This window comes from Podarcis muralis, chromosome Z (assembly GCF_964188315.1).
Source record: "Podarcis muralis chromosome Z, rPodMur119.hap1.1, whole genome shotgun sequence".
In the NCBI taxonomy this organism is placed as follows: domain Eukaryota; kingdom Metazoa; phylum Chordata; class Lepidosauria; order Squamata; family Lacertidae; genus Podarcis; species Podarcis muralis.
In genome coordinates, this window is record NC_135673.1 from 35,008,670 (window position 1) to 35,035,177 (window position 26,508).

A 26,508-nucleotide genomic window follows, 5' to 3' on the forward strand; every position below is an offset into this window, starting at 1 on the left:
AACTCAAGATCATAGTTAAGGTCTTTCTCCCTTAGCCATGACTTGTAACTACAGGGCAAAACTTGGCTATATATTGTGGTTAAGGAGGAGAAACCTTAAACCCTGATCCCTGGTTTGGTTGACAATCTGAGCCAAATACTGATTTCGCTACTATGCTGACCTAAAAGACCTAGGGAGGGTGCAAAGCTGCAACAATCTCTTCAGCAGCTAGCACGTCTATGCTAAGCAGTGGTTTGCCTTGGTGTGGAATGGGAATTCAATCACTAAAAGCAAGTTTCTGATCTCAGAAGTGTCCTGTTTCTTATTAACATAAGAAGAGCCTGCTGGATCGGGCTGCATCAACCAGATGCCTACGAGAAACCCAAAAGCAGGACAGTAATTCTAACTGTGTGGCCACCCCTTTCTAAATCACTATTTTCCAATTTGGCCAAGAAGGTAGAATGGTGGGGGGTAAGCAGGTCATGGAAGCGTGGTATGTCCTTATGCTGTATAAAGGCATTCAAGATATATGTATAATAGAGCCATGCTGAGAAAATCTCACTTGTCTAACTTGTCTAAGACTTGTCCTAAGTGAGTTTCAAAAACTCACTTCCAGCATTTTAGAAACAATCACAGTTCCACTCAATTCACCCCCACTTGCTCTTTTTCTAAAGTACCAATAAGAAAACAGAAAAAGAGGCTACATTAAGAACTAGATAACACAGGAGGCATAATTTCATTGATAGTTATGGTTTGAAAGAGTTTATATGTATGTGATGGTTAAATTGGACACTGTTTTTTTTTGTAGGCTTCCCTGATGAAGAGCAGCAAATCGTCTACTAAATAATTAATAAATCAGGGTCTTGACTACTTAACTACTACACTTCATTATTAGCTTCGCTATTCTTTTCTTTTTTTGCACCGGTAAGAAACAAAACAGAAATCTTAGGATTTCATTTGAAGAGATTTGCAATACTGTGGCCTAGCACTTATTAGAAGTGTTTCTCAAATTTTGCTTCCTTTTCTTAGTATGGATAGGCGTAGTGTTAGCATTTTGTATTCACTGCTTTGTGGGAAAAGATTATTTGGTTTTGAAGAGCCCATTTAAGCAAGTTAAGTTTCTACTTTAATATTAAAATGCAGGCACCAGTAGGATGCATTTATTACAAGTGCTGGCATACTAACCAAGCTATATAAAGTGCTAAATAATAATGGTAATAATAATGGTAACTAATCATATAAGAAGGTGTTTGGAAATTTGATTATAGGAGCTGACAGGAAAGCAATATAATCAAATGAAGTATTATTATCATCTTTTTATTATTTTTATTTCATAAATTTTATACATCACTTGAATTTTAAAAAAATAAATCAAATAGGTTTCACATAAAGATTAAAGTACAGGTAACTCACAACTTACACGCATTTACCCGCATTTCAACTTTACACGGCTAGCTGAAATCACATAAATTAAATGCATGGAAGGCAAAGAGCTTAAAAGCTCATTTTGTACAAGCTTTACTTGGCATTGACACAGCTTTGAAACTTTCACACTTGCTTACTGTGCACTGGGATGCTCTCACAAGATCGTACAGACACTCAGTCGTCCTTGTAGATCTCGCGAGAGCCTCCCAGAGCACAGTAAGCAAGACTGAGAGCTTACAAACTCTCTGCCTTGCTTAGAGGGAAGGGCTCAAGACCCATCTGACGTGCCACTTCTTGAAGATAAGATTGGTTATGCGGTGGTTTTTGAGTATATGCTTTTTGCATATGCGCCCCATCCCCAGAACGTTAGTTCTGCTTAAGATGTGAGTTACCTGTATGTCACTAACCTATACAACTCACGGTGAATCGTTAGCAATACTATTGCTTCAAGATAACAGGTGAGTTTTTAATCTCAGAGGCTTACAATAGCACACTGTGGCAGCAAAGACTGGAAACTCCTCTTTGCTATCTGTCATTAAATTTCATCTCACTCATATCAGATGTGAAACTTCATTTGATTCTAAGATATAACTCCAAAAAACTGTAGTTCATTAGAATATATAATTCATCTTAATGCTTCATCTAAATGAAAATGTGATGCTCCAATTTTCATGCACAAATAAGAATATTAAGCTAATTAGTCTGTTATAATAAGTAACCTAATTACAAAGTGTGACTTTTCTAAATGAATTTTAAACATCTAATTCTGACCTTTATTAGGTTTGATGGGTATATTGATTATCCAATTAAAACCTTATATTAATAATTAACTTACCTAATTTGTATATGCAAATAGGTATACACATTCTGAAAAGAAAAACTTCAAATAGAAGGCAGCCTTTCAATCATCCTCTTCTTACTTAACCTGTTCTTAATAGCAGTATCCAGATTATTATAGCAAGAGGTCTTTTAGCCAAGCTATGATCTATAATTGCCACCTGAACAGGAGAAATCTCCATACACTGTCAAGTTAAACAGTTTTTTTATTAGAACCTAATGCTTCAATTTCAGAAGTATGTGCACAGAATTGATTTCTCCCTCTTACAGAGAGGAAAAGAGAACACCCATGTACAGTTATACACTAGGTGTATATACACCTATTTTGATACAGCTTGGCAAAGAGTTCCTAAAACATGCTCAATACAATAGAAAACTGTGAATACTCGATGACAATGCAATGTTATAAATGAAGTGGCTTTTCAAACATACATTGTAAATCCTACAGACAGAAAAGCCTTGACATTGAGCTCTATTGCAATTAATTAGTGTATAGCCAACCAGAAGGGTGTGTGTGAATAGTATGGCCTTCTCACCATACTTCTTTCTTGATTCCCCCTTTGAAGTAATTCTCCTTTTAAAGAAGGCATTGGAGGTTAAATTCCCACATATGTATATAACATGTAGTTTGATAGTAACACTCTCTTCCCAAAACAAATATAGGAAAAAAGCAGCTATTCAAAATCGGGATAAGCCTTAAGAAGGACAATGAGATATATTATGCTAAGATTAATTTATTGTTTAAAATAGGGAAGAGCTGTGGAAGGCTTAGCTACCATGAATACGTTTCAAAAATAAAGATATAAAACAAGTGAGCATCTATCTATAGTAGGTAGAAAAGGGTGGAAATAGCTTTTGATTGAAGCTTCACAGTTTCCTGAAAAGGAGCATTTGAATGAAATTTTACACAAAGCAAACAGATTATATTGTAAAATAAAGGCAGAGAAGGAGTCAGAATGTATGCTGAAAATAAAAAGCACAGCCTTAGGCAAAACATTTAGTTCAAAATCACTTTATGAAGTCTATGTTCAGTGATCTACAGCCAGGTAAATCTTTATTCAATCCAGCAGAATTACTTCTGATATGTGCAAGGATAATGGATTTGGGTGTTTTCGGGTTGTTTCAAGTATGGATTTTCAAATATACACAATAAGAATTCCCCCTTCTCCTAGGAACACCACCTCAACCTAATCTTAAAACTTAATTCACATGTTTAGGAACTGAAGGTGGCTTCACCCAGAAGTAACTAATGTTCACATGCTACGTAAATGGATTATTACTTGGTCAACTATAGTAATCAACCTAACATATAGTTTTAAACAACCAGGAATTTTATCCAATGCTTTTGCTTGTACTACAGGTCATAAAGAACAAAAGTGTCTGTGAAATCTACTTTGCACCAAAGTAACAGCAGAAGTGGACACCTCAGGAGTCTGTCTATCTATCTATCTATCTATCTATCTATCTATCTATCTATCTATCTATCTATCATCTATCTATCTATCTATCTATCTATCTATCTATCTATCTATCTATCTATTTATTTGAACCCTGCCCACTCTGGGAGGCTTCCAACAAAGATTAAAAAAACATTAAAATGTCACACATTAAAAACTTCCCTGAACAGGGCTGCCTTCAGATGTCTTCTAAATGTCAGGTAGTTGTTTATCTCTTTAACATCTGATGGGAAGGCGTTCCACAGGACGGGCGCTACTGTGGAGAAGGCCCTCTGTCTGGTTCCCTGTAGCTTTGCTTCTTGCAGTGAGGGAACCACCAGAAGGCCCTCGGCGCTGGACCTCAGCGTCCGGGCAGAACGATGGGGGTGGAGACACTCCTTTGGGTATACTGGGCTGAGGCTGTTTAGGGCTTTAAAGGTCAACACCAACACTTTGAATTGTGCTTGGAAACGTACTAAAAGATGTAATTGAAGCTTAAATGACATCTATGCTAAAAAAACAAAACTGACCCAATGCTTTTTAGGAAAAAATATTCACGTGACTGTGGGGAATACCCCCTAAAAAGCCTCTAAACATCCACTTTTTTCTGCTCTCCAGCTCTCCCTCCCATGCTCTTTCCACACAACTCCCTCTTCAACCATGGTTGAAGCGGGGCTGGCTAGAAGCTGTGCAGAAAAATGACTGCTGCTACTGCTGCTGCACGTAAGCTGCTAGGCTGGGATGCTGAGCAGCCAAAACAAGCCCCACTGTATCTCCTGTCACTTTAGAGCTTCCTCCGCTTTCACTGAAGTCCTCTTCGGGTTCTGGGGTCTCCTTGCAAGCCACAATGACTCTCCAGTTCTCTCCCACCATTTCCTGTTTTGAATCTTTCTATCTATCTATCTATCTATCTATCTATCTATCTATCTATCTATCTATCTATCTACTTACTTACCAGAACTGCATATATACACGGTCACACATGAGTCAATCACATGTATGTGGGAGGGGGTTGTATAGTATAACAAATTGTTAATACACAGAAGTGGCCCAAGTTGAAGGATGTTGCTGTTACCTTGTCAGTTCTTGGCTGTTAATCACAGCTTCAAATGCACAGTATTTTAATCATAATGAATCCAGTTGTCCTCAATGTTTAAAGAAATGTGATATATAAAGACAGTCAAATGTTGTTTTTTTAGAATTTCTCACATGTCACTATTGCCCTTTCTCCAAGGAACCTAGAGCAGCACTCACAGGGTTAGAATATTTTATCCTGAAAACAAACATGTCAGGGTGGTTTGGCTTTGAGAAAGTGACTGCCCAATGCCACCCTCTGATCATCAGCGATGAGCTGGAATTAAATTTGGCCTTCTCAGCATTTTAGCCACTCTACACATTGGTTCTTTTCAATGACTAGACACAAAATCCTTTGTACTAAGATTGACAGGGGAAGTTCTACTTGAGATTCCTTCACCTGATGAAAGTTATGAGGATGCAAAATGTGAGAGTACTTTCTCTGAAGCAGTGATTTATCTCTGGAACAAACTGTCTTCCAAGCTGAGTCTAGCACCACATTTCATTAGCAGAGGAAGATGCATTTATTTGTTCAGGTCTTTGGAAGGGATAACATTATGCCAGTTAGTTTCTGAGTCTTTATTGCCTGCTTCTGTGATCATAGGTATTAGGTGTTGATAGCTTTAGAGATTACTTTTTTGTGTCTGATATGTGGTATTATACTATGTCACAATTAATTCTGTTTTAATTATTTATGCATACTGTCCTGGGGTTTTTAAGCGAAAGTTTATAAATCTCATAAACAAATGCCATGTGGGCATACTACTGTGCTACAAGACCTTGAATGTAGAACTTCAGAAGCGATTACGCAAAGAGCAAATATCTACTTTTATCAATGCATGACTTGCATAGAAGCCACTTAGTCAAAATGTAACATTATTTTAGATCTACATTGTGGTCAGTAGGTAAAAGGGCGTAGGCCATTTGCCACTGCAAGGCACCTTTCAAATAAACCAGATAGCAATAAGATACTCTATTGTTTTAGATATTTGTGAGCACAATTTTGAAAGCTGATGCGACTAGAAAGAGCACATGCATTGCTGCTGTTGGCTAGCATATTATTGCACATATATGTATGTTATTTAGATAGACTTTAACAAATGTTTTTAAAGGGGGTAATTTTGGGGATGGTTTTATTATTTTGAGCCATTTTGGGTAGAGTATAAGTTTACTCTGTCCATGTGGTAAGATGATTGGCAGAAATTCTTTTCTGCATGCTCTCATCATCAGTAGCAGGAAGGGTGGCAACCAGCCTAATGACCATTTTATGGTACGGCTGTATTATTAAGATAGCGTATAAAAAGGTAAAGGTACCCCTGCCCGTACGGGCCAGTCTTGACAGACTCTAGGGTTGTGCGCCCATCTCATTCTATAGGCCGGGGGCCAGCGCTGTCCGGAGACACTTCCGGGTCACATGGCCAGCGTGACAAAGCTGCATCTGGCGAGCCAGTGCAGCACACGGAAACGCCGTTTACCTTCCCGCCAGTAAGCGGTCCCTATTTATCTACTTGCACCCGGGGGTGCTTTCGAACTGCTAGGTTGGCAGGCGCTGGGACCGAGCAACGGGAGCGCACCCCGCCGCGGGGATTCGAACCGCCGACCTTTCAATCGGCAAGCCCTAGGCGCTGAGGCTTTTACCCACAGCGCCACCCGCATCCCAAGATAGCGTATAGCTATCCACTAATAAAAAAGCAGCTACTAGTTTTAAAGAGATGTTCTCAGAAATCTTTGGTAAACTTGCCAAAATGCACAGTGGGCATCAATTACAGGTTGAATTTATGAAACAGAACTTACCACAACTCCAAATTGTTCTGGCTCACAGAGATCATCATACTCATTCTTTAACTCGGCTAAGGCACTGAGCTCTTTCGGTTCAGGGAGGTTCTTTACCAAATTCTAGTGACACAAACAGAAATAAGAATTATTTTTATATTTATTAATCATAGGTATAGATGATATAGATATAGATTTATTATGCTTCAACTAGCGATGTGAGATGAGAATATTCTTGAGCATATTTTCTGCTAGAAAATTCTCCACAAACTGTAAATTCTAATGTAAGAACCAGTTTTACAACCCACATTTAAAAAATCTAGTAAACAATCAGTCAAACTGTGATATTGCCAGTGTAAGTAATGAATAATGATTTTTTTTTTTTTATCCAGTTACATTACTGGGCATTGTGTCATTCCCCATTGGCAGTTCTGAAATGTGAGCTACAGAAAGCATTTTATTTTATTTTTTAGTTTTAAAAATGCTATTCATTCAATTCGTAAATGTAATAGCCTTTTTTTCTATTTTGGTGTGACCTTATTCTTTGCAATTCTATACCCTTGGCCATACAGTGTGATTTATTTATTTTTTACAGAAAGTAGCTTTAATGATCCCATCCACACTATCAATCAGTGTTTTTTCTTTTAATATTCCTTCTACTTTAAAAGCTACATTTCATACATAATTAGAATTCAAAGTTGATGGTAAATATATGGTTAGTGGCAGGCTAAGTGATTAACGTGAGTCATTCACGTTGAATTTTCAAGTTTGGTGCAAAAAATCAAAGAATGTGAATTCACTGCATTGCCCCATTGATTAAAAGTATCGTTCCGTTTTTTGGTTGCCATCTGAACAAGTTTGCCCATGAATAAACATGTATATTAACTAATTATATCATTTTCAATGCAATAAAATGAATATTCTCCTATTTTAAATGAAAATTCTCTAATATTATCATTAATTGAGACTATTCTCCAAAAGATTGTTCTCAAGAATTTAACATCACTAGCTTCAACTTAATAAAGCAGAGCTTTCCAAACTTTTCATGTTGGTGACACACCTTTTAAACATGCATCATTTTGCAACACAGTAATTCAGTTTTACTAGCAAACCAGAGGTTAAACTAACCCCTTTCCAGCCCTGGGAGGCTTACGGGAAGCATTTGCACAACACACCTACACACTGCAGCCGACACACCATTTGGAAAGTTCTGTAATAAAGATACATAGATGATCCTCAGGGTCACTCCAAACTATACAATTCTATGATTCTGTATAAAACCTTAACCTAGGCCCAGGGACTATTGTTTTAGGCAAATTTACTTTATGTAACAATCATAGAATCACAGAATTGTAGAACTAGAAGGGACCCTGAGGATCATCTAGTCCACCCCCCTGCAATGCAGAAATATGCAGCTGTCCCATACAGGGATCGCCCCACATAATTGTTGTTGCTGCTGATAATTATGTTATCACCCAACCTTCACTGTAAGATTACAGCATTAAAAACAATTTAAAAAATCTATAATCAAAAAATAAAAATAAGGTGGGTCCTAAAAACATAGACTTCAAGTGTCAAAAGCCAGGGTAAAGAGGTAAGTCTTCAGCGTGTCTGAAAACTGTATAATTAAGGTACCCTCCATGTTCCTGGAAGCACTCTCAATGAATAAAATCTTAAAATTGTTTTTCAGAAGAAAAAAATGATTGGGAAAGTAACAGGCAACCCCAATGGTGTGACTCCACTGTTCACACCCCGTTCTCAAAGCAAACACTAACGACAACTGAATTGAAAAATTGAGTGTTGTTAATAGTGTGATCTATCCACCGAAAGGAAATATCTCCACCTTCTCCCTTTTTCTCAGCACCTCTCCCCTTTGGAGCTCTGTGTGTTTCCCCAATATGTTGGTTTCATTTCTCAGAAAAGAAAAGATGTAGAGGAATTCCCTGATCCGCCTCAACATGCCTTGTTAGTAGTGCAATTCAAATCAAGAATATAAGAGTCTGTCATAAATCATTCCATTTTGTCTTGTTATTGGGGTACACACAAAGCCAATGCACATTCCTAATAAATGCAAATGAATCACAGGCCTTTCTCTCAGGACTATAAACTAAAAGCAAAAAACCACAGGAACACTTTTACACTTTGCATGACAAGGACTGGTGGAATATGGTAGGGGAGGTATGCATTTATGTTTAGTTAAAACCAGATTAATATTCATTTTTCAGTATTAATTGTAACTTTCCAACTGCACATACACAATGAACATGCCCTGAAGAGCATGTCTGGCTCTGTGCCCACACCATATTTACAAACATTTGTTGTTTCTCTGTCCTTGGTCACACATGGATTTGCCACATAGACATGTTCAAATACACATGTGCTGTTTGTAGAGGCTATCAAAGTTTGTGGAGAAACTCAAAATACTTTTTTGAGTATTTTTATGATCATTTTAATGTGGCATTCACTGATTTATCTTTCCACTGCAATCCTGTTGTGGCAAAGCATTCTTCTAAATAGTGGTGAAAATGTAGTTCGCCATCACCTGCTAAAGCATGGTGTATTTTCTTACTACCATTTATTGGAGCAAGGGACTCCTTCACCACAAAGTTGCAAGAGGTAGCAAAATCACTTTATCAGAGTCAACCACCATAACCTAACATTTCACCAAATGCTACCCAGATTCATTTTTTCTATTTCCATTTCACTGTGAACAGCTATTGGATCTGTATGTATAAAGTTAAACTGTTCTTAAGAACATCTGATTCTGACATTGATCAGAATTGAGTGAGTTTTGTTCACACCTTATGTTGCAAAATATTCCAAGGAAGTTTCCCTGTTTCCATATGTAAATGCTAGATGGAAATGTCATTAGACTGCAGGCTAGTTTATAAAACTATGAAGGCAAACAAAAAATTCCAACCTTGGATTAACAAGCAACCTTCATTACGATGAAGGTATGACAGTTGTCCCCAGTTCTAATTTTAATACATACCATACATGCACCCGTTAACACATTCACAGCATAACAGAACAGTACAATATTTTGCATAGAATCACATTTCGAGTGGCACCTTACTGATCCAGTTTTAGACAGGATAGTCAAAAGAAAGTGTTTGTGACAGCATTAAAACACTTTGTATTCAATCGTTCATGCCTCATAGCTCTAATTTTATGGCATGTCAGCACTGTGATGTTAAAAAACTGTCTGTTAAACAGAACTGAGACATTTAACTACTTTCCACATTTCTGCAATTATTCAACAGTATTCCACAAACTTTTATTTTCTTTAAATGTTAATTGCACACTTAAAGGTTAGTTAAGTGAAGATATTGAACCATGGTGCCTTTTCTTGCATACAAAAATGTAACCTTTCTTTCTTGTCTCAAAACATCTCATTAAGTCACTCAAGCCTTGGTCACACATGGACTTTTCATTATAAAACCCATCATAATGTACCCAGATTAGATACTTAACAAATTTAAGGATATATGACATACACAAGTTGTTATCAATATACTCCCAATTATTATACCTATGACTCTTAGTTAAATCTACTGGTACAGACAGCATAGGAGGCTGCCTTATGCCAAATCATATTTTGTGTGTGTGTGATCTGCACTCTCTCTCTCTGTGTAATGTACTGCATGTTGGGTTGTATGTTTACAGTGGTACCTCGCAAGACGAATGCCTCGCAAGATGGAAAACTCGCAAGACGAAAGGGTTTTTTGTTTTTTGAGCTGCTTCGCAAGACGATTTTCCCTATGGGCTTGCTTCGCAAGACGGAAACGTCTTGCAAGTTTGTTTCCTTTTTCTTAACACCGTTAATACAGTTGCGACTTGACTTCGAGGAGCAACTCATAGCACGCAGTGTGGTAGCCTTTCTTGAGGTTTTTGAAGACTTTGGTGATTTTTGAAGCTTTTCCAAAACTTTTCCGACACCGTGCTTCGCAAGACGAAAAAAAAGCAAGACGACAAAACTCACGGAACGAATTAATTTCGTCTTGTGAGGCACCACTGTATATGAATGCATAGATTTCTTGTCTCAAACAAGAAGCTTTCTTTCTTGTTTCAGAACATCTCATTAAGTCACTCTCTCTCTCTGTGTAATGTATTGCATGTTGGGTTGTATGTTTATATGAATGGATAGATGGATGTGTTAGGGTGGTTTTGGCCCTGCCCTTTTTGATATGTTGTCTAGCATGCAATCGCTAACCAACCTTAAATAATGGTTTGCTGCACACTTATTCATCCCTGGTTCAGATATAATATGAAACCAAGGCTTCATTCTTTATCCTGCTCATGCCAGGGAAGGAGTAAGATGAAAGCTATCAGACCACATGCTACCCTTTTGCAAAATAAATAAATAAATAAATGATAAGCCAATAACTCTGGATTTGTGTTAAATGAAAACAGACCTAATCTTATATAACTGATTTAGTTACAAAGCTTGTATTTCAAGCTTCCTCAAATAAATAAGCAACTTCTGAGAATAGTTAAGCCAAATTGGTTATTTTTTGTTCTAATTTTTAGCAATAACAATGTATTGTTAGTGGGTTTTGCAGTCAGCTGCCTTTCACTTTATTGTCTGGAACTTTATATGTGAAGGCCTGTGGACCATTCATTCATTTATTTTAAGGAGACTAGGAATCCCAACATGATGACAATTTGGAAATAGTTCTTATTGTGTAGCATGTTGCCTCCCACTAAAATTTCTGAACCTCCATAAATTTATTTCTAAAACACAAGGAAAGTCGTCTGGCAGTCCAGTATTTAAATATGAAAGATTCTCTTTCCTGCACTCTCCTCTGAAAAAAAGCATCAAGGAGAAGAGGGGGAGAGCCCCCATCATGTTTTCTAACCCCTCTACTTCCTCCACCAAATTGCTGGGGGGGGGGGGAGTTTCATGCTTGTATCCTTTGCCTTGGGACATTTGCAGGCCACAGGAGCCAATCATTTTGAGGCTTGTGCTTGCATAATCATCCTGAAATTATCTTTAAATGAGCAGGCACATCTACTGGCTGCATGCAAGGGGAGGCTTCTGCATTTTACTCTCATCATAAGCGTCAGAAACTGGGAGCAGGTATAGAACGAAATGTAAGATTAACGGAAGGTTTACAAATTTTAAAAGGGTAGTTAACTGCCCCAATTGCCCCATATGATGAGGTCTCAAACAAAGAGGAGATATTTTTAACTTGAAACATGAGTGCCCACTAAAATAAAATTAGCAATCTAATCTGTAAATTTGTTCCTAAAAGGATCGTTGGGCGATTTGTATAGAACTTGAGCAGAACTTAGTCGGACACAATCCATTTAAAACAGTCCTAGGCTTTCCAGAAAGAGTGAAGAAAGCATTTGGAGTGGAGAACCTGGGGGCCTTCAGATATTACTGGACTCCGACTCCCACCATGCCAAATTATTGCCCATGCTGGCTGGGCCAAATGGGAGTTGGAATCCAACAACATCTGGAGGGTTATAGATTACCCACCTCTGATGTAGTTCAAATGAACACTGTGAATTAATATTTCAAAATTTACAGGTGGCAACACAGTGGTTCAAGTGGAGCACACATCTAGGTCAATAATAGTGTTAATTTAAGACATTTAAAGTTTACAAGCAGCTCCGTTCTGAATCAGTTTCCCTATAGCAGGTATGTCAGGGGTAGCCAATGTGGTGTACCCCAGATATTTATTATTCATATAGATACCATGGCAGAAATACTAATTGGATTCTAACTCTCACTAGTCTTGGCCAACATCACTAATGGCCAGGAATGATGGGAATAGTAGTTCTACAGCTTCTGAAAGGCACTACATTGGCAACGCCTGGTGTATGTGATGTCATTAACCCCATACCACACTATGGTGAATATTTATTATTAATTATTATTTTATTTATTATATTTGTATGCCACCCTTTATCCAAAGATCTGAGAGTGGTTCACAGCATAAAAATACAGAATAATACCACAAAGTACATAATAAAAATAAGAACATGTTACCAAGATATGGATAATTGAATAGGTTATCATTCTGCTGATTTAAACTGTGATTCTGAGAGATGCTATGTTAACTTACCTGAATCAGTGCTTCACTCAGTTTTAATTCATCCACTTCTAGAATAATATATTTTATTTCTTCATAAGGCATACGGAAAGATCCCAGGAAAATTGCTGAAATGAAACACCACTATTTCAGAGTGTACTGTCAAATGGAAATGGCTTTTAGTTTGTATTGTTACGTTAAAATTGTCATTGGAAAAGCATCAATTAAACAACAACAAAAATCATTCCAATAAAAAAAAATACCTTAAGTATGATTGGTATTTAGGCATGTCTCCCACATAAAGTGGGCATAGGATTACAGCATAGGCTTTTGTTTGAGGAAGGGGCAGTAGGGTTTATGGTGAGACACTAAGTATTAATCCACAGTGCACACCAACATGGGAATAAACTCATCTACACACAAGTGAGACTTCTGCATTTAAGTAAACTCTAAATGCTCATGTCAGGCCAGATTAAGTCTTGGAGTGGGGGTGAGGCCTGGTGGAGAAAAACATGACCTTATAGTAACAGGTAAAAGACGGACGGTTAAGTCCAGTCAAAGATGACTATGGGGTGCGGTGCACATCTCACTTTTCAGGCCGCACATTTGTCCACAGACAACTTTCCGGGTCATGTGGCCAGCATGCATAAACTGCTACTGATACACGGGGGACTGTGATGAGTGCCAGAGTACACAGAAACGCCATTTACCTTCCTGTCACCTATTTATCTACTTGCATTGGTATGCTTTCGAACTGCTAGGTTAGCAGAAGCTAGGAGCGGAGCAACGGGGGCTCACCCTGTCACATTGATCTGAACTGCTGACCTTCCAATCAGCAAGCCCAAGAGGCTCAGTGGTTTAGACCACAGTGCTACCAGTGTTATAGTACAAAGATGCATCACTCTGATTAAATAAACTAAATATGGGTCCTGATGAAAGAGGAACCAGCTCTATGACAACTCTAGGATTGCAAATGACTTCCACGCCTCTTAAATAATACCTTTGTTGTTACATCAGTGTCCTCAGACACTGTTTATGGTCAACAGCACAGGAACATTCTTGGCTCTGGTAAGTGTGGAGAGGCATAAGTATACAGGAGTGTTCTTTCTCCTAGGCATTCAAGTTTGACCTAACTAGGAAACAGGTCACTCCATCATTACCTTATTGAATCAGAGTACTCTTGAACATAATTTCATCTACTGCTGATGTTCAGAGTCACAGTCTCCCAGATAACATTAGCTAATACCTCAAATTTCATGCAGTCCAAGAAGCCACAGCTAATGAAGACAGCAATGCTTGTCAGGCAACAGTTTCTACATTAAGACATTTCTTTCTAACTATCAAATGAATGACAACAGAAAGGTCTCACAAAGTTTTTTAAAACCCTTAAGGTTTAGGCTCAGACAAGGACTGTGCAAGATGAAAAACCTATTACATACACAAATTCTGTGCAGTCTTCCCATCCAATATCCGTAGCTCTTTAACTCTTTTCTTAGGCAGAGACACCTTCTTTTCTTCTGTATTCTCGACAGGCTTTTTAACTGCTAAACAAAGGGGACATTTATCAGTATGTGCAGACCTAACAGAAGCAAAGCTTCTACACCCAAACTGTTTAAACTTTCACAATATTTCCATGGCTGTGCTTTTTATGTTAAACTTAAGAATTTCCATTAATAAACAGAGATCAACCCATCATGTGCATGGTGAAAACCTGCATGAAACATGAACAGTGACATTTCAACTTTGTTGTGGAATAAAAAAAAGTGTCATTGCTAAAATTGATTAATGAACTGCTTCAGAGCAAATCCAACAGGCACTGTCTAAAGCTGATGTGTAGCTAGCTCTATTGCCCTTGCCCATCTACATCAGTGATTTGAGAGAACAAAAGTGTTATCACAATTTCTTCAGCACATCAGAGCCTCCTACTGGTTGCAACCAGGCAATGCCAATCCCTATGTTATTTTTTCAATGAGGCCACACATTAATTGGAACATGGTCAAGAGAAATGAAAAACGATTCAGGTGTCGGTAAAGTCAGAGTTAAATGCTTAAAAAAACAAATCAAATACAGGATCTAAATTAAACCTGTTGGTAAGCAACCAATATTTTGTTTTCATTCAATACCGTGATCTATTTTGTGAGCAATAACGTATTTGTTTATCAAAGCAGGAGAAGAAAAGCTGATGCAACATGCTGTAAGAGTTTGTTTTCCATTGTACTCTTAATGCTATGCACTGCATGTGCAGCTGAGAGATGGATCTATTGTTGCATTGCCTACACCTGTAAACTAATGTATTCCCCTGAAATGATAATTTTATTATGACACCTGCTTGGTGCCCGCACAAGAAACAATGACATTAACCAAGGTAAGCCAAAAATTTGAAGGAAATTAAATGCATCCAATTGTTCTGGTGATAAGGAAAACCCACAAGAATGTAATGGTTCAGAGACTTAATTAAGCAAAACTTCACTATTAGCTCATCCCAAAATCTGGAAACACATGGGTTTTGAAAATTAACAGCTGCACAATACCTAATGTGTCTCACACTTGATCATTAACTCAATTACTGAACACCATTAAACATTACCTTTGCATGATTTAATTCTTCTAACGTTAAGACAAAGCAAAACATTATCACCAACAGTGACCACATATAGCAAAAGGCAGGGGTTATTGAACTGTTAACCAAAAATGCCTGTTTTATATAGTAATTTTTGAGGTACAGGAATATCCAGTCGTTCAAAATGTATACTCAGTTGTCAGATATTTGTAGAATAGTAGCTTACATTTATAATTACTAAGATCTTCAGAATCAAAACTCAGATTTACAATATCCCATGCCAATAACAGCTTCCAAACAAATTTAGTTACAGGAACAGGGAAACTGAATTGACACAATTTATGATGAAAAAGTAAAAAAGACACATCATCCAGGATATCATAAATGAGTGCAGAGCAATGTCCTTCCACACATGCAGTCACCTCCAGATATAGATTCTGTGATGTACTGCTAACCTATGGATTGGCATGTGTATTGTCTGCACTGACTAACACAACTTTACTGAATCTTCATCTTCAAATATAACAGTACTATAAAAATACTAGTTTGATCATTCAAGCTAGTTGATACTAGTCTAGAACTATGTCATCAACTCCAAACAACAACCTCCCCCCCCCCCATCAAAGATGCATCCAGAGACGTCTCACTGTGTTGGTTTTTATTATTGTATTGCTTATCTGTTATGTTTTATTTGATTCTGTATTTTAAATTTCTATTTATGTTGTGCCCCCCATATGTTCTGATGAAGGATGGATTAGTTTTTTAAAAAATAATGTTATGAGGTAGGGAGCATTTCTCTCATGGCAGAGTCTACCTGCGGCCATCAACAATTTCCTTTCCCAGTGGGACAAATGAACAAACCAACATTTTTGATCTCCCAGTTTGACTACTCTACTCTCATAAGGGAAAGTACAGCAAAAAAATTATACAGTAGTATAATTTTACAGCAGAGATGGAGAACAACTTTTGGCTGGAAGACTACAGCCATATACAGCCAACCCTCCTCAAATCACATCAACAGTCAATCCCCTAACAAATTTGGGAGGAACTGTGGTGTATAAATTTAATAAACAAAGGCAATGTAAAGCTGTGGCTACAAAGGTTCAGTTGGGAGTGTGCAGCTACAACTTCAGTTTAGGTGATGTATGAATTTTTGAATTGGGCACCTTATCCCATCAAATACTCAGCAGCATGATGAGATAAGGTACAAAATTCAAATAATAATGTTAAGCCGCAGCTGCAAAGGAACTTTTCTTTACAGCAATGGCTTGAATTCACCACTGTTTGATGACAGCTGATAAACAAGTGGGCATGGCTTAGCTGATGTCATATGATGTCAGTTGACAAGACATCTGGGTGGCCTTGGCTTAAACAGCCTTGAGAGCCAAATGAGGATACCTGGTGAGCCTAATTAGCCCCATGGACTAGAGTTTTTCCACCTCTGTTTTACAGGATACATTTATGAAACTAAATATTCAGCTGTGATAGATGAAAACGTAAGTAGCAATAGTGAGATGCATTCAGCAAACTGACATGAAGTACTTTTAGCAACTGCTTTGCCAACACGGAAGAATACCTCTATAATCAAGTAAGGTTAGACAGAGAGAAATGACACACACACCCCACCCCCACACACCCAAAATTGGTTCTCATTCAGCAGAAGAAGATACAGTTTGATATTCTCTGGATGACAGTTCAGGTTATCATGAGGTAAGTTTGTCGCACTGTGAACCATTAAATACTTATTGATCTAACACTGCCACTAATCGCGTCTTTTGCAGGGTTACAAAACAGCTGCAAACAAACAGTGCCTATCTCTTCCCATAAACAAAAGTCTTAAATCACTATTCCAGTCAAAAGAAACTTTTCAAATCTAATTGGCTGGAAGGGCTTGCATTACCTATTTAATAGCATATGCTTTTAGGAATAAAGATAACATCTGTACTGTGAATGTTTTAGGGCATCTTACTATGCATGTTTCATATAGGGGAGAACCAAGATGGTTTAACCCACAGTGCCACCCGCATCCCCCTAGGTTGGTATACTACATTTTAAAACAAACCAATACATATTTCTAAAACCAATTAAAATTCATATAAAGTACACTCAATATAAAGAGAGGTCAACATAAGAGCACAACAGGTACCACACACTGACCTCAATGAACTATTCATTCTTGCCTCCAAAAGATATAGCTTCACTTGCCATGATGTTGAATGGGAGACAATGAAAAGGCCCTACCTTAAAAGACCCAGTGATAAGGCCCTACTAATTCAAGTGAGGAAAATGTCATATTCAGAAAGTCATGCCTTCCCTTTGAAATAGCTTCATTTCCCTTAGTGACATCACTATACAGTAAAACCTCATAGACTCTGTAATGACATGACTGTTATCGGAAAGTGCTAGCTTTCAAGCATAAATATGCTACTACTAGAGACTGCCTCCCCTGCTTTCCCTAATCACCCTTCTCATCTATCTGCTAACGCCTTCCCCACACATCTGACCATTTCCATACCACCTCACCTATTTCCCACCACCAGCCTTCCCCACAGCTTACCCCAAGCTCTTCTCCCTTCCCTCACAGCTTGCCTCATCCCCTTTTAAAGTGAAGAGGCTCTTCACAGAGCAGCTTGTCAAACTGCTCTGTGAATAACCTCTCCTCCCTCTGTTAAATTTTGTGGCAACTGCTTTTAATGCTGGGTGCTTCACAAGTCACAGAATGGCTTTCCCCATTCTGTTAAACAGCGTCTCTTGGCCAACAACCATCAGAGCTGCTTCATCAATCTCCTGTCTACTGGTCCTCAGGCTGGAGTTCACAAGGCCACCCCCTGTGAACTGCACAGCATGGCAACAACCTTAATTTTTTATGTATACCTCGGGTTAAGTATTTAATTCGTTCCGGAGGTCCGTTCTTAACCTGAAACTGTTCTTAAACTGTTCTTAACCTGAAGCACCACTTTAGCTAATGGGGCCACCTGCTGCTGCTGCCGCCACCGCCGCACGATTTTTGTTCTCATCCTGAAGCAAAGTTCTTTACCCGAGGTACTATTTCTGGGTTAGCGGAGTCTGTAACCTGAAGCGTATGTAACCCGAGGTATCCCTGTATAGGAAGATGCAGTTTTTATGTATACAGTGGTACCTCTGGTTACAAACTTAATTCGTTCCGGGGGTCTGTTCTTAACCTGAAACCGTTTTTAACCTGAGGTACCACTTTAGCTAATGGATCTCCTGCTGCCGCCACGCATCCAGCACCAGATTTCTGTTCTCAGCCTAGAGGAAAGTTCTTAACCCAAAGTACTACTTCCAGGCTAGCGGAGTCTGTAACCTGAAGTGTTTGTAACCCGAGGTACCACTGTATAGGAAGAAAGTTTCACTGAATACAGCAATGAACGAGTATGAAATTGAAGCTGGAGAGAAGCATTTCAGAAAACATTTTGGCCTCCCCTGAAGCTTCTTTTTCATGTTGAATGTGTCATTAATTATTAATTGGGTAGGATCACGAACTTTTACATTTTGAAGACATGACAACTTACTTTGGGAAGGCACACTAGAAAATGCTGCTAATCCTACCCTAGAGCAGTACAGTTTACTATGAGGGGCAGAACAGGAGCTAATGAATGAAGCATCCGGAATGTGGCAACGTAAGAACAGGCCTTTTCTACAGTTGCTCCCCATCTGTGGAATGCTCTCTCCAGGGAGGCTCACCTGGGACCTTCATTATACATCTTTAGGTGCAAGGCTAAAACATTCCTCTTCAACTAAGCTTTTGGCTGATTAACATTCTATGTCCTTTAAAATTTGTTTGTTGGAGGGAGGGTTACTGGATTGCTTTGGTTTAGTTCATGTTTTTATTATTTTAAAAAATTATTATTTTGTATATTTATGCTGTAAACCACCATGAGATTCCTAGTATTTGTTTTTGCTGGCATCTGTCTATCTCAATAGACAATGGAGTGCACCTGCTGTGGCTACAAAGACTGGTAGAAGATTTTTCCTCAGGGCTTACTCCCAAAGCCTTTCTAATGAATGAGTACAGCCATAAGGCAGCAGAGGTTTTGGATTGGAGCTTTCCTTCTATGAGATGGGTTATCTTCCATCTCAAGGTTCCATCTTGAGGTTGGCAAGCCCCATCTACCCCTCATTTCACCTTCTGGACTGCTGGACCAACTATTGGCCTCGTCTACTCAATCCACCAGAGCTCTTTTTTGCAAGTTGGGGCAGTCCTTAACTCACCAAATGTTTGAGACACCTGGTTCAGCCGGCCAGTCAAAACCGTTTTCAGGGATGTGGCCACTGTTGCATGTTGACTGCTTCTAGGGGCCACGGGTGAGAGCTGAGTGCCGGGTGGGGACCAAATATGGATAAACTACCCCAGAGGGGGGTACAACATGTCCCCCACCAGAGGTGCTATTCCTCCCTAACATCCCACATACCCAAGGGTGATATATTAATTTTAAAAATAGATATAATGAAATAACAAAAGGGGACCTTCTTATGAACCACTAAACCTCTGATCATCACCACTCATAAAATTATGATGCAGCACTGTCATGCTTGCTTCCTAGTATTTTGAAATTCCTCCTGAAAGGGATGGGGGAAGCATAAAGCAATGTAAGTTTTACAATTGCTTAAGCATTCATGCCTAGTAAATAAGGAAGCATTCTTAAGTAGGTGTTTCAGTTTTAAGAGACTTTACTACATGTTATTGTTGCCTGGTTCGAACCCCCAGGTTCGAATGAATATTTGACTATCAGAAAGCCATTTCCCATTGTGTTTATGACTCCATGCGGAAAGAATGATGTTAAAGGGAGTGAGTATCCTGGAAAATAGACTAACACTTTAGTGCTTTTGAACCCTCTGTTGTGGAAAGTTCAAGAGATATGAAAAGTCAGCATGTAGTGTACGTGGCACACAGCACTCAACACTGAATGATGAAATCACAATGCAACTGAAGAAAAGCAGCCGGAATATAGAACAAGAGGTCAGTACAGCACCACTTAAATTTCTTCATGTTTATAATACATGAAACTTGTTCTTATGAAGCAGAGGATTTAACAAGTGGGCTTATTACCTTCTGTTTCAGTCATAACATTTTACCCACACTTAATTAAAATGTTGAAGTATTCTGAAGCATTTGTAGTATACAGAGAAATTAATAGAAAATGGATAGCTTTCTACTTTCATTTTTTTCTAGACAGTTTCATGGTTGGCTTTCAAAAATAAGAGAGCAGAAGAGTCTTTGTTAAAATTATTAGCCTTTAAACATTATTCAAGCTGTGGTTAAGTGGTTTCTCTCCCTCCTCAACCCCCACCCCGGTCAGGTTGCCAGGATACAACATCATTAATTCTCTTCAACAATAATTCTTATTCAGGGTGATCTACAATGATGTTTAACTGTATTATTCTTATGAACCATTAAATACCTAAGTTATGGTAGCATTGCCTGCTTCCTCCAACTGTATAAAAATTGTGTCTAAAATTTAGGGGGGAGCAGTATGTGAAGTCAATATCTAAAGTTCTATTTTATAGATGGGAAAAGTTTCACAAAATCAATGTGACCGCTAGCCTCCCCCCCCCCACACACACACACTTGCCTGTTTAGTACCAGTGTCTATTTAGTTTGGGACACAATAAGGGCAATGATGCATTCTGAAGGGATGCACTGCAACCAAATCCCCTAGGAAGGAATTGTTCGTGACAGTCAGAACTGCTCCTGGGTCATATCAGAATGGAGCTCTGTCTGCTTTTGCTTAGAGCGCAGTTCTGACTCTTTCAGGTAACTCATGGGAAAGAGAATAAAGATTTTGTTCCTAAGAGGAAGGGAGGGAGGTGCCCTCTGTGAAGCAATACAATGGAAGAGAGGCCAAATGCAGCACTTTGTAATACAATAGCAATCTTTCTGAGCCTTTTAATGATTTTTTAAAGAAGGAAATATATAAATAATACCCCTGTTCATCATTCCAAGCAACTTTCCTCCAGGTGTTTTGTTCCCCCTACTTAAAAAAAACTCCCTAGAATTCAATGCTAACAGGATTCCTCTGAAATCTAGTAACTGAGAATATTTTGATGAAGTTTATTTTCTTAGCATACATGATACTTAAAGGCAGCTATGGAGAGATGGTTTAAATGCAATTCTTCACTTGAAAAATGGTGAAGTGGCAAGTACTGATCTTGAAAGGGAAGGTGGGTGAGATCTGACAAGGAATAAAGACTAAACAGAAAGAAGAATGCAGGATAGGTCCACTGAAGCAAGGTAATTAGCGTGACCCAAACAACTGACGGTAGCTATAACTCAAAAACATTGCTATCCAATCCTGGTCTACCCAACTGTTATTGGCTATAACAAGTGCTTTTTTCTAGGGGGACACAAGGGGACACATACACAGAAACATTTTGTGAATCTTTGTACTTTTGTCCATTTACTGTATTTATTTTACCCGATTCGAACTATAAAATGGTGATTTTCTTGAGTCAAAATGAGAGTATACCTAAACATTTTTTTTAAAAAAAAGAAAAATAGCATTGGCTATAGCTAATAGTTAGTGAAGGAAGAGTTTAACCACGAGTCTCAGTTTTGGCATTCTAAGCCAAACCTTGGTTTAGCTTAGCTTAGCACAATGTTGCTTTATAAAAGACTAAAGGTAAAAAAGGTAAAGGACGTCTGGATGGTTAAGTCCAGTCAAAGGTGACTATGGGGTGCGGCGCTCCTCTCACTTCAGGCCAAGGGAGCCAACGTTTGTCCACAGACAGCTTTCTGGGTCATGTGGCCAGCATGACTAAACCACTTCTGGTGCAACGGAACACCGTGATGTAAGCCAGAGGGCACGGAAACGCCATCTACCTTCCCGCCACAGTTGTACCTATTTATCTACTTGCACTTTGATGTGCTTTCGAACTGCTAGGTTGGCAGAAGCTGGGACAGAGCAACGGGAGCTCACCCCGTCATGCGGATTCAAGCTGCCGACCTTCTGATTAGCAAGCCCAAGAGGCTCAGTGGTTTAGACCACAGTGCCAGCTGCTCTCATTAAAAAGACTAGCAGTTGTGAGCTCCCCTCCATAGGCTACATGTTTATGTGGTCTCACTAAAACAAGGCTTGGTTTAGCAAACCAGCTAATAGTATTTGTAAAAGGCAGTTAAATTTCAACAGCGGTCAGAGACTACATCAAAACTTGAATATAAACACAGATTTTCCCTTTTCTTTTTTCTCCTTCTTAACTTCTACACACACACACACACACACACACACCCCTTCTCTCACAGAATTAATGCACCTGAAACCTCTAAATAGGTGGAGCTTGATTAACTTAGGGAACATAATGTAAGATAGTAGAATTAGTGATATCTTTACTGCTGCTTGACCTGTTTCTAAGCAATTTTAATTTCTGCAGCCGGATGTCCATTTGTTACAATGACTTTTTCTTAACAATTCACAGGTGGACCTGGACACTATTTAAATAAGGATTTCTCTTTTTACAAAATTCTTCAATACTATACAATTCTGCTTTCATAAGCAACGGACCCTGTTCACCCCAGTCACAGTCAGCATGTATCCTTTCCTGTGGGAAGACTTCAACAACATCCCTTCCTACATAACAATAGATAAGAAAGGCTTTGAGAGCCGGTTAAAATTATTTAGCCTCCTAAAAACTCCCCATTTTTGTCCCTGAGCATACAAGATGAAAGGCTATTACCATTTTGACATTTACTCAAAAGGCAGGCTCTTCTGGGTGTTGCAATAGAATATATCAAAGTTATTCCATATAACTTGTTACAAGGACTTAGGCTCTACAGAGAAATAGAAAAAGGATAAACAACTAGTCTACCAAATGGTCAGAACTTTGCAAAATTCCTATGTACAAGAAACAAAGAATAAGAAAATTCTAGCAGCTTCACAGAAATTTTCTAATGTTACATCCAGGGTATTCTCAGAGAAAATTATATTACAACTGTGATCACTTGGGCTTTATGGAAGCAGATATTCACTATTATCTTCCACATGGCAATACTCAATATCAGGCCAGGGGTGGAGGGAAAAGACAGACTGATACGGAATCAGATGCCGTTGATGAAATTATCCATATTCCCCAACCTGCTGAAGACAATACAATACGAGATGAATTGAGAATAGCTCTTCATCCCAGATTTCCAAAGCACCTGCTAGCCACACCCATTTTCCAATTAAGTCAACAGCTGTGTGATCTAACTGCATACATATGATGCCACCTGGAAGAGATGCAAATTGCACATTTATCAGCTCCTGCAGTGAAAATAAAGTGTCTCTGCTGCATTCCAATCCTCCCTGTAATCATAAAAGCCAACAATCCTGACAAGGTGGTTTTTTGTTTTGTTTTTTAAGGACAAGGAGGATTCATTTTCAGACTGTGATATCAAGTTAAATCAAAAGTTACTGTATCAAAGCCTGCCAGATACGAAAACTACATTAAAAATGAGAAGAATAATTGATGTAAAGTTGCATCTGTTTGTCAGTGCTAGCATAAGAACAAAACCAAAAGCATGTGAGATAATGTTGCTTCATCAGCCAGCCTGATGGAGTCAGCTTCAGATTATTCATGCATACCTAAGCAAAGTACTCTTTGAGTAACAGAAGATGAGGAGACATATTCCTCTATTTTTATAATCATTTTATTGTTATTAAAATCCAGTTGTGAGTTCTAGAAATCAAACCTCTGGAGTTTCCCTTCTCCATTATCAACTTGTGACAATTAGCACGACTTACAGACTGGGAATACTATTAAGCATCTCTGTGTTTTTGTGTATACACATAGAAGAGATCCCTGGCATTTTAACAAACATTAAGGCCTTTCAGCAAACAGCCCTCTGTAAGTGATTCATTAACAAACTTCATAACCAAAAGGCCAGTTTCTTTTAACTGGTTTTCAGACACTGGTTGTTGAAAGACAGCTGTGAACATAGCAAACACAATTCTTAGTCCAAAGAGTTACTTATTACATAGATATAAAGTCTTCCGCCAGAAGCATTCTACTGAGAGTTTGTATGAATAATTCTACTTTATCCTTGAATTTAAATTAACATAGTAGAAGAACACCTGTAAATATTCTTCTTCATTTTAATTAAATACACAAACTCCACCTGGGATAAACATGAAAAAAACAGGGAAAGAGATAAGTATTCCACATAGTTCAGCTATTTATCCAAAACTTCAAAGTACCTACTTTTGCCACAAATATTTCAGATCCTTCATCTTATTTTGTACATTTCTCTCTTTTGCCATATGTGCCCGTGCAAAAAAATACATATTCATCAGCCATTTATCCAGATAAGGGAATAGGCATAGCATATTCACATGATGTTAAACCTTTTTCTGCCTATACAAATCAGACAATCTATATTGCTTGCATACAAGTTTCCAATTTCTAATAGAACTGCATTCATTACAAAATACTGGGTAAAGTCTTTGATGTATTCCAATTTCAGCCTTTAAAAAACCTTGTATAATGTGGCAGCTGCAAACAATATATCCTCTTTAAGTTTATGAATTACATGTATTACTGTGGTTATCACCATTAAAAAAAATTATATCACTTATTCAGGTTTTCTATGTTAGGGAGATAAAGAATTACACAACTTTTAGAAAACATCTGAAGGCAGCCCTGTTCAGGGAAGATTTTAATGTCTGACATTTTATTATTTTTTATATTTTGCCAGAAGCCGCCCAGAGTGGCTGGGAAAACCCAGCCAGTTGGTTGGGGTATAAACAATAAAATTATTATTAGTATTATTTGTTTTTAATCAGTCCCCACATACAAAAGTGATAGAAGAACAGATACAGTTTCAGGCAAACATTAGTTGCATATGCTTCTGGTGCCATCAATATTCCTCTACCAATATGTTCAAAAACTGACTGAAAATATTTCTCACCCAAATAAAGCTTTTCTTTCACATATTTATATCAGTATTCAAGCCACTGTATAATGGAATGGTTAATAGTCAACCACATTTCAAAGATCCAGAGAGCACTGAAGTCTCATTTGAATTCACAGTGAAATTGCAGGCCGAGATACCAAGTTTTTACAAATGCATAATTAATATTTAATTTATGAGTGATTGCCACTAAGAAAGATGGCTCTAGAAACAAGATTTGACAAATTCAAGTAGGAAAAGTTTTACCAATCATCTAGAAGGTGTCATGGTTGAGCATGGATAAATATGGGCCTTAAACATATGAATATATTTAAATATTAGTATCAGACTAGACATTAGCCATCAAGCTGAAACTGAATCCTGACAAGATGAAGGAGCTATGGATTGGAGATTATTGCATCTGAATATTGCACAGATAGCCTGCTCTGCACTTCCCTTCAATGAAGATGCATAGTTTGGGTATACTTCTAGAACTAGCTTTGTCACTAGAAGCCCAAGTGGTATCAGTGACAACAAGTACCTATTATAAGGTTTAGCTAGTGTGTGAAACAGTGTCGAACTTGTGGCTGCTTTGAAGACAGCTCAGAATCTATATCTAGCGCAGAATGAAGATGTCATGGTGGTTAACTGGTACATTTAACAACAGTGTAGTTAAATGTACTGGTTGCCTATTTATTTCTTAACCCAATTCAATGTGTTGAAAGATCTAAATAACGTGGGACCCAAATACCTGAAGAAACACCTCACTACAACTGAATGCCCACCTTTCCCCTTACCAGGTGAAAAGCACAGGGCACTAGATACAGGATACAGCCTTAGCAGTTGTGCCCCATCTTTGGAATGACCTTCCTCTGACTTGTGTCTGGCACTGACATTGTCTACCTTTCAACAGCAGTTGAAGACACCTCTTTGCACAAAGCTATGGGAGGGTTTAAGGAACTATGCCAGTTATTTTTTTATTTTTATTACATGCTTATTTGTGTTTGGAAATGTTTGGTTGCTTATTTGCTGAATTTTCTTCTTCCATTTTTGTATTATATGCATCCAACTCTGGAGCCTTTTAGTGATAGGTGGAATTATATAAACTGAATTAAGAAGAATTAGACGTGCTATCTAGGTCTTTAGTTGCAAATTTAGTTTTTTATAGCAACCAGTTAGCAAGTACTCTTGTTTAAGGAATGAATGGATTACAACATGGAAAACCTGATTATAAATTACTGTTTCAACATTGTCTGTCCCCTCCTTTCTCTTTCTTTCCTGTGTCTTTTCAAGCAGTGGGCTGATTTACTGCCTTGAGAGTAGAAACACAAAATGCCCATAAAAAGTTCTAAATATCATTGTCTACATACCATTCAAAGGTATACTGCTATATATTACTGCAGAAAGCTGCGCAACTGTCTCACAAATCACACTATCCTTACTGTACAAATCATTTTAAAATTAAAGAGTGAAGAAAAACTTGAGAGAGGATTAAACTAT

At 38.1% G+C, this 26,508-nt stretch overlaps 1 protein-coding gene across 7 annotated transcripts in view; it reads right to left on the minus strand.

The window, feature by feature from the left end:
- Positions 1-26,508, minus strand: part of DIAPH2 (diaphanous related formin 2) — a 348,598-nt gene that overhangs the window by 205,410 nt on the left and 116,680 nt on the right. For 4 of the 7 annotated variants that reach the window (XM_077922408.1, XM_077922407.1, XM_077922405.1 and 1 more), the window contains 3 exons: positions 14,005-14,109; positions 12,599-12,693; positions 6,546-6,647 (listed from right to left, as the gene is read on the minus strand). In XM_077922408.1, coding sequence (XP_077778534.1) covers positions 6,546-6,647; positions 12,599-12,693; positions 14,005-14,109 — 302 coding nt within the window. The remainder of the gene's footprint in view (positions 1-6,545; positions 6,648-12,598; positions 12,694-14,004; positions 14,110-26,508) is intronic. The other 3 variants (XM_077922409.1, XM_077922406.1, XM_077922404.1) reach the window with 1 other exon arrangement.